General features: G+C 44.6%; 1 protein-coding gene across 1 annotated transcript in view; it reads left to right on the top strand.

Moving 5' to 3' along the window:
* Positions 1-1,054: 1,054 nt before the first annotated feature.
* DIS3L (DIS3 like exosome 3'-5' exoribonuclease) overlaps positions 1,055-9,302 on the top strand; it is a gene marked incomplete at its 5' end in the record, with an annotated part of 45,935 nt that continues 37,687 nt past the window's right edge. Inside the window, 1 exon segment of the mRNA XM_014589756.1 lies at positions 1,055-1,208. Within this exon segment, the coding sequence (XP_014445242.1) occupies positions 1,055-1,208 (154 nt within the window).

Below are 9,302 nucleotides of genomic sequence, written 5' to 3'. Positions count from 1 at the left end.
GGTGCTGTGCCTGCTTCGCGCCCCGCAGCCTCCCGCCCTGCCCGTGGGCACGGACGCCTCGCACTGACCGGGCGGAGCGCCCTCCTCCCCGTAGGGCCTGTGAGGTGTCCGGGCCCTCGTCAGGGGGATGTTGGGAAAGCTGGACTGGAGATCGCTGCTCCACACCTAACCCAATGGCTTCCAGACTGCAAGGGTAGCCGGGTTAACCCTGGGGGTACTGGTTCCCTGCCCCCGTGGGGGATGAGGGTCCTCTGCAGCGTAGGGTGGACATTGTCGTTTCCAGCCTGACTGCGGTGGGAACCGCACCACTGCCGCTGGCGTACACGGAGCAGCCTTGCACGTCAGTTCTTTCTGGGCCTTGGAGCACGGTCAGAAGCTTTCTGTTGCTGGGCGTACGACAGTGGTTACCATAGGGGCCAGCAGATGGCGTGGTGGGTAACGCGCTGGACCCCCATGTGGCCCACCTCCAAGCCAGTGGTTTGAAAATCAGCCAGGCCTGCATGCCCAAAATCCGGAGGGTAGAATGGAGAAGGGACTTCGGTGTGGCCATCCCCTCTGGGGGGCGATTTCTCACTTTCCCTCCTACTGTCACTCTCTCTCTCTGCAAGCGCATACACCATATGACAACAAAACCAAAAAACTTTTAAAAAGTGGTTAGTGTGTATATATATGTATATATATTTATGTATATATATTTATGTATATGCGTGTATGATGTATGTGTGCATATATGTTTTAGGGTACTCTGAATGCCAGTGTTTGCCAATGATGAGTTCACAAGGATCTAGGTAATGCTGAAAATGCGCTTGTTTGTTTTAAAAGACCAATCATCTTTTCCTGCACCAGTGACTATAGACTACATCGAACTTGTATTTATCACTGCTTTAAAAAAAAACGAAGGTGTTGAATTTACCTGAACTTTGGATCTCTAGCAGAGTAGATTGGTCTTTGAGAAAGCTCACAGTGGAGTAGAGATGAGAAGTTATTTTGCCTCCCTGGGGCGCCGTGATGTCGAGAGAAGTCGTTCTAACCCCTCACATTCCAATTGTTTCAGATGGGAAACTCTTGGCTAGTGATGTGACTCATTACGTGATCCCAGATTGGAAAGTTGTGCAAGATTACCTGGAGATCCTGGAGTTTCCGGAGTTGAAGGGAATCATTTTCATGCAGACAGCTTGTCAAGCTGTCCAGCACCAGAGAGGCCGGAGGTAACTGTTTTTTGCATTAGGTCTTTATTTGCAGCACAGACCTTTTCTTCCCCTTAGACATGGTCTCTTGTCAGAGGGAGAAGGGGAAGAGTCATGATTTTGTCAGAAAGGACTTTTCAAACTAATTTGGTATTCTCTTTGCTGGTAAGGAATGCAGTAATGTTATTTTATATTTCTGCTTCAACACCTGGCCAAGAGATCTGACTATAGATCAATAAACTGCAGCGTCCCCAGAATGTGGGTATTTAAGATTCTAGTTGTGAGTCGGCTTTGGGCTTGTGTTTTTATAGTAGCTGGGTTATTGCTTACATCTTGTGGATAACGTATATAATTTAATCTTACTTACAGGTATATTGTTTCAGAAGTATACGTTCTGGCGGAAAAACTTTTTAATTTTATATTTCTTTGCAGTGGATGCAAATTATACTTCTAATGATTTAATTCAATGAAAACAAATAACTTGTTTTATTTTTTGATTACTAGTGTAACTAGCAGCCATCGCAATTGTGTGTGCCCGCACACAAACGAAGGATTTCTTTTTTAAATTTTTTTAAATTTAAATTTATTTATTTACATTCATTCACTATACATCATTACAGCGTACAAAATGAGATTTCCCATCCAGAATACACTGTATATTGGCTCAATCAAGCACATCAACATGTGTTATCAACAAATAATTTTCCATTTCTTATTTCCTGTATATTTTGCTTTTTTTAATTTTGCCATCCTTGATTCCCTATCCCTCACCCTCTGCCGTGTCCCACATTTTAAACAAAGGATTTCTGACTGAACTGGTCTAGTTCTTGCTTTTTTTTACCTAAATGAAACATAATTGTTCACCTTTTTATTTATTAGAGAGGTTTTTGCTATAGGGCACGTGTGCTCGCCAGAGAGACAGAGACAGAAAGTGAAAAATCACCCACTGGGGGGATGTCACACCACAATCCCTTCTTCATTCTCCTCTCGGGATTTTGGGCACACACACACATGTGCCCAGCATGTTTTAAGCTGCCGAGTACCAGACTCAAACCATGATCGACTATGTGGGGGTCCAGCAACATAACCATTACACTGTCTTCTGGTCTGGTTATCCATCTTTTAAACCAGTACTCTTAAAAAACTGTTTTGCTTCATTTAATGTTGGGAAAGGGTTTAGGATTTGAATTTAAGACTTCATGGAAATAGTGTATTAGAATTCTTTATCAAACCTCTTTTTTATTTATTTTTGTGTAGTTTTTGCTCTAGGATGTGTGCTCTTGCCAGAGAAAGAGAGAGAGTGAGAAAGGTGGGGGATGGCCATCCCACAGTCTCCTCTTCAGTCTCTTCTTGGGATTTTGGGCACACACCTACATGTGCCCAGGGAGATTTTCAAGCTGCCAGGTCTGGGACTTGAACCACGCCGTCGGCTAAGTGGGATCTAGCCCTTAACTACACACTACCTGCTGGCCCCTCTATCCAACCTCTTTATGCCCTGAGTTACTTAATAATCAGAAACTATATGTATATTCTTTTTAAAAATGCTGTAGTTTCTTCAGACCTTGGTAGTAAAAGATGAAGGAAGTGTTTTTATTTGTGTATGAAAATGATAAGTTGTTCATGTTCTATGCTCAGTTCAAAAAAATATGCATTAACTACACAGTGTACAGGTTTTTTCAGATGGAATATTTTAGAATGAGCTTGAAGTTGATTTCGTTCAGACACAAAAATATAGATGTTTATCCACATCCAGGTTTAAACGCTGCTCCAGGGGTCGTATTTCAATTTCTGCTACTAAAATCAATTTGTCGTTGTCATTGGGATTGCTAACACATTGCAAGCCTTTTCAACTTCTGCTTTCTAAAATATTTTTAATATTAAGGATTGTTTTAAAAACCAATTCCTGTGACAGTCAAAGGCAAAGAGTTGGAATTTAAATGCCTTTTCTCCTGAACATTTCAAAAGTAGTTGACCTGATGAAAAACTATTGGTTTTCTGCTGCTCTGTCATGTCTCTGAATATACTAAATGTGAAAACAAAAAGATGAGGAGTTCTAAAATAGGCCTTTATGATAATACTCGTTTTTCCATCCGGTAAGCACTTTTTGAGCAGCGAGTTCCAGGCCTTGCCGAGTACAAAAAGCAGTCCTAGTCCTGTCATGGTAAACCTTTTGTCTCGTTGAAGTTAGCTGCGAGAAACAAGAGTGTAATTATGAAGCCCCTTAGCCACATGAAGGAGAATTTAACGTAGGCTCTGCAAAGTACACAGATACGTGGGCTGTGTGGATCAGGCCAGACAGTTCTCTGGGAGAAATAGATTTGAGGCTGGTTGTTAAGGGTGTATTGTGAACATGCGTGATGAAGACCAGGACGAGGCAGGAAAAGGAATTAGTCAAGTTCGGGACTTGGCACTGGCCTTACCTGTTGAGCAACCAACAGGTACATTAAGGTTGATAGAGTGAAGTGTCCAAAAGTTTGCCTAAGCCCTAGAAAACATCACCTATTGAAAGCTAACTTTAAAAGGGATGATAACTGGGACTGCTGGTGGCGTGGTGGTTAAGGCAGCTGGATCCCACATGGTTGACTAAGTGGTTCAAGTCCCAGACCCAGCTGCTTGGAATACATGCCGGAGTATATACGTGCCCAAAATCACCAGAGGAGAATGGAAGAGAAGAAGTTGTGATGTGGCAATCTCTCCTGGGGGTGATTTCTCTCTCTCTCTCTCTCTCTCTCTCTCTCTGTTTCCAGTGAGCACATGCATGCTACAGCATATTTTTCCTTTTTTTGTAAATAATTATTTAATTTATTATTATTATTTTAAAATTTGCTATAGGACCCAAGTGCTCACCAGACAGAGGAAAAGAGAGAGAAAAGAGAGAGAAAAAGTGATAAAGCAACTGCCAGGTCTGAAGCTCAAACCAGTCAGCCATATGTGAGTCCAGCGCCTCAACCACCATGCCACCTGTTGGCCCCACTGTAGCAAAAAAATTTTTTTAACAACTGCATGGGAGTCCAGCCATATAGCCATTATGCCAACTGCTGATCCCATGCCCATGTGTTTCTCAAACTACCTGCTCAGGGACTTGAACCACATATTGGGCCATACCCAGCCATCTTAATCACCATGCCACCACTGGCCCTGATTTTTCTTTTTACTTATCAAAAATTGTATATATTTATGATGCACATAAATGGTCCGAGTTCAGGATTCAAACTGCTGGTGGCCATGTGGGAGTTCAGCACCTTAACCACCATACCCTCTACCTGCCCCCAGATGACTTTTTATATTTAACCAGACTTGGCCTCTCAGAGACTCTCTGGCATTTTGTTTCAGGGTTGGGAAACATTTTGTTTTGTTTTTCGGTTGTTGCTTGGAGATTTTGAAATGCCATTAAATAATTCATTCTATCCAATATGCTTTTAGGGACTGTGTTCAGGAAAGCGTTGCCGGTTGATAGTATCTGGTCTGGCCTGCTGTCTGGTACAGGCATGTCCTGCTGCTTCTTTCTGACTCCCTCTTGAAATAGTTCTATACATGTAACCAGAAAGTCTCAGCATTGTGACTCAATTTCTTCATAGTATGTAACATAAGATTGGATTTATTTATTTTGCTATCGGACATGTGCACTCGCTAGAGAGAGACAGAAAGAGAAAGAGAGAAATCGTCCCCTAGGGGGATGACCATGCTGAAATTCCTTCTCCTCCATTCTCCTCTCGAGTTTGGGGTACGAATACACACGTGTCTGCTATTTTCAAACCCGCCAGGTCCAGGACTCGAGCCACAGTCTCAGTCACATGGGATCCAGCCGCCTTAGCCCCCTTCCCACCTGCTGGCCCCAGATTGGAATTACCTTAAGGAGTTACCTGATCTAACTTCCTGTGCAATACATCGTCAGTAGATGAGCTTTTCCACCCAGTATACATTGTGTATTGGCTCAGTCAAGGATATTACCGTACATGTTATCTCTACAAATTATTTTATTTCTTGTTTCTTATGTATTTTGCTTTATTTTTCCTCCCTTGATTCCCTACCATCGGGCTGGCCATTCTCTTGGTTGTTTCTTGTACTCTTATTTCTGTGTGTCCAACTTTAGTTTTCCTGGGATAGCACTCCCTTCAGCACTTCTTGGAGAGCTGGTCTGCTGTTGGTAAATTCTTTCAGGTTTTTTTTTGGAGAGGTTTTTTGCTATAGGGTGTGTGTGCTCACCAGCCAGACAGAGAGAGACAGAGAGACAGAAAACGAGAAATCACCCCCCGGGGGGATGGCCACGCCCCAATCCCTTCTCCTCCATTCTCCTCTTGGGACGCGAACCGCGGTCGACTACATGGGAGTCCAGCAACATAGCCATTATGCTAACTGCTGGTCCCCAGGTTTTGTTTATCTGAGAATGTCTTAGTCTTTTTTTTCCATATGAAATGTAGTCTTTCTGGGTATAGTATTCTTGGCTGAAATTGTTTTTCACTTAACACTTTGAACATATTTTCCCATTCTTCCCTCGCTTGCATTGTTTCCAATGAGGGGTCTAGTGTTAGCCTGATGGGATATCCTTTGAAAATAACTTGACGTTTCTCTCTTGCCAATTTTAGTATCTTGTCTCTGTCTGTGGTTTTGGTCAATCTGGTATGGTGTGCCTCAGAGAAGACCTTCTTAGGTCAGTTCTATGTGGGGTCCTTTGTATTTCTTGGGTCTGGATATTTGAGTGCCTCTCTAGGTTTGGAAAGTTTCCTTCCAGGATTTCATGGAATAGATTGTCAGTGCCATTATGAGTCTCTGCACCTTCTGGGATATCGATGATCTGGATGTTTGGGCATTTAATGCTAGCTAGTACTGCTCGTATGTTACTCTCATTTTTGGGGGTAGTTTTCTCAGTCTTTTTGGTGACATTTTCTAGGTCAGGGTTCTACTACAGCTGAGATGCGATCTTCTGCACAATCTAATCTGCTTTTGATATTTTCAAGGGAATTCTTGATTTCCTGTATTACAGCCTTCATCTCTAGCAGTTTCGTATGATTCTTTATTATGGTGTCTATCTCCTCTTTCAGATCGTTCAAGAACCTCCTCACCTCCCAGAACTCGGTGTCTCTTTTCTCCTGCGTTTTCTGGAGTTCGCTGTCTCTCTTCTCTTACATCTGTTAGCTTTCTCACTATGAATATTCTAAATTCTTTATCTGACATTTCCATGAGTTCCCTTGTATTCTTTGTGCAGGAAGAGGACTTATTCTTTTCCATTAGAGGAGAGATATTTCCTTTGTTTCTCATATTTCTTGTGCCTCTGCAGTGGTTTCTTGTCATCTGAGTCCTGGCTAGACTGGGAGCAGGAGGGTGAAGTCTGGGCAGACGGTCTTCGGTGGTCGAAATCCCTGAATGGGGCTGCTGAGAACTCCCCAACCTTTTTTTTCTAAAAGAAAAAATTCTTATGAACATCCAGTTTTAATTTATTTTATTGTACTAATATTATTACTTAGATATGTTGAAACATACATCTAGTATAAGTTATCATGTTTGAGTACTTAATACATCCTTAAACCAAGTCAGACCTTTAAATTACACAGCCAGAGCTACAAAATCAAGCTGCACGTGAGCACTGATTGAGCATGATGGATGATACGTTTTACTGAAGGGAAATCGCCAGAGTTAGGATAGCGTTAGAAAGACAAAGCCTCTGATCTATTATAGTTCCATATGTAGTAAGATGTTTTTTTAAGTTTATCTTTTATAAGAGAGAGGGACAGGCAGACAGGGCTCTTCAGCAGGGCCTTGCCACGCCACACTCCTCCCCAGGCTTCCAGCCAGCCAGGATCCCAGGCACACCTGTGGGTGCACCTGCAGTCTTCAGGTCAACACGGAACCCTAACCCTAGGCCTTCTCACGGCTCTAGCATCGTACAGTGGTGCCTTAGTGCCTGCACCACGACAGCTGGGCCCGATTTTGTGCTTTGTTTTGTTTTGAGAGAGTTTTACTGTAGGGCAGAGACAGAAAGCAAGAAATAACCCCCCCGGGGGGACGGCCACACCATAGTCCCTTCTCCATTTCCCTCTTGGGATCTCGGGCACTCACACACGCACCCAGCGTGAGTTTCAACCTGCCGGATCTGGGACTCAGTCATAATCAACCATGTGGGAGTCCAGCACCTTAACCACTGTGCCACCTCTGGACCCTTTTTTTCCTTTTAAAAATTCCCAGGGGACACCCTTGCTTCCCAGAGAGAGAGGAGAAAGCACCCCCTCAGAGGGGTGTGGTCAGGCCACGATTCTATCTCCATTCCTCCATCCTGTCGGGACTCAGGGAGTGCACACACGTACCTGGTGTGTTCGTTTAGTTTGGTTTTTGGGTTTTTCCCTTTTCTTAGGTTTTGCCATAGGGTACATGCACTCACTGGAAAGAGACAGAGAGGGAGAGTGAGAAATCACCCCTCAGGGGGATGGCCACTCTGCAGTCCCTCCTCCATTCTCTTCCTGGGATTTTGGGCACATATGCATACACGCCTTTTGTGATTTTTAAGCTGCTGGGTCTAGGACTTGAACCACAGTCGATCAGCTGGAGCCCTAGCCACTGTACCACCTGCTGGCCCCACCTGTGTTTTTCCCAAGCTGGGGGAGCCAGCTTTTATCCTTATTCAGCCATGCGGGATTCAGCTCCCTTAAGCCCTAGGCTGCCGGGTCAGACTCCTGACTCTGTGTTTCGATTTCAGTAATATCAATGCCCAGAGTGCGTTCTCATTGCTGTATTTCACCAATGGCGTGGATATCATCAGGTCTGCTTGTTTGGTAACCTCACGTCCCCCCTCTAATCACCCTCAAATGCTTACTTGGTGAGGGGCTCGCTTGATAACTGTGACAGACTGTCTGTCCACCACACTTCTGTACTCAGATGTGCACTCATTTATTCCACAGAGGCTTGCCAGGAGATTGTGTACTTGAAACCGCCAACACTGAGGCTAGAGTGGAACTCAGGCAGGCAGTCCAGAGGCGCAGACGTGCTGCGACTGGGCAGTCGCACAAACAGATGTAGAACTGCCAGTGTGACGAGCGCACCGAAGGACAGGGCCATGGCAGCAGGAGAGCCCGGCCTGCCAGAGGCCAGGAAGGCTGTCCTGTCATTAACCACTCACCCTCTCTCTGTCTCTGGTTGGCCCCAGGAAAGGGTTTGAGACAGGATGGGGTAATAGGATCAGATTCGTGTCTTTGAAAGATTACCAGGTATGGGATCAGCAGATGGCATAATAATTACATTGCTGGGCACCCATGTAGTCGACCGCTGTTCAAGTCCCAGACCCAGGGGCTTAAAACGTACACCAGGCGTGTGAGAGTGCATTCCCAAAATTCTGAGAGGAGAATGGAGGAGAAGGGGTTGCGGTGCGGCCATCCTCCCTGGGAGGTGATTTCTTGCTTCCTGTTTCTGTCTTTCTGGCAAGTGCACATACCTATACCAAAAATCTCTCTCTAAAAAAAAAAAAAAAAAGGAATTTTATCAGGCCAGGGGCCAGGAGATGGTGCAGTGGTTAAGGTGCTGGAATCCCACCTGGCCAACTGCAGTTTGAATCCCAGATCTACTGATTTTGAAACTCACACTGACTGGCATGTATGCACATGTGCCCAAATTCCTGAGAGGAGAATGGAGAATGGATTGTGGCATGGCCATCTCCGGGGGGGTGGAGGGGTGTGTGATCTCGCTCTCTGTAACTGTCTGTCCCTCTAAAGCAAGTGCACGCACCCTATGGCAAAAATCTAAAAAACAATGTTAAAAGATGGCCAGGGCAGCAGGTGGTGTGGAGGTTAGGGTGGCTGGGTCCCTGCAGCCGGCTGATTTGAGTCCTGGACCTGGTGGCTTGAAAATCCCGTAGGACACATGTGTGCAAGAAGAGATTGGAGGAGAGGAGATCGCAGCATGGCCACCCCTCCCAGGGGATGATTTCTCACTTTCTCTGTCTCTCTCCAGGGTGAGATGTGCTCTATAGCTAACAAAAGACATTCCCAGGACAGGTGGAAAGCAGTCTGGAGAAAGGAAGCGAGAAGGCTGTTGCTTTATTCCAGATGAGAGGTGTTGGTATTTTAGAGACGGAGATATTTCTTTTTTTTTTTTTTTTTTTTTTTTTTTATTTTTCTTTTTTTTATT

Source organism: Tupaia chinensis, unplaced genomic scaffold (assembly GCF_000334495.1).
Source record: "Tupaia chinensis unplaced genomic scaffold, TupChi_1.0 Scaffold000377_2, whole genome shotgun sequence".
NCBI classification, from domain to species: domain Eukaryota; kingdom Metazoa; phylum Chordata; class Mammalia; order Scandentia; family Tupaiidae; genus Tupaia; species Tupaia belangeri.
This window is presented reverse-complemented; position numbering and strand designations above follow the sequence as displayed.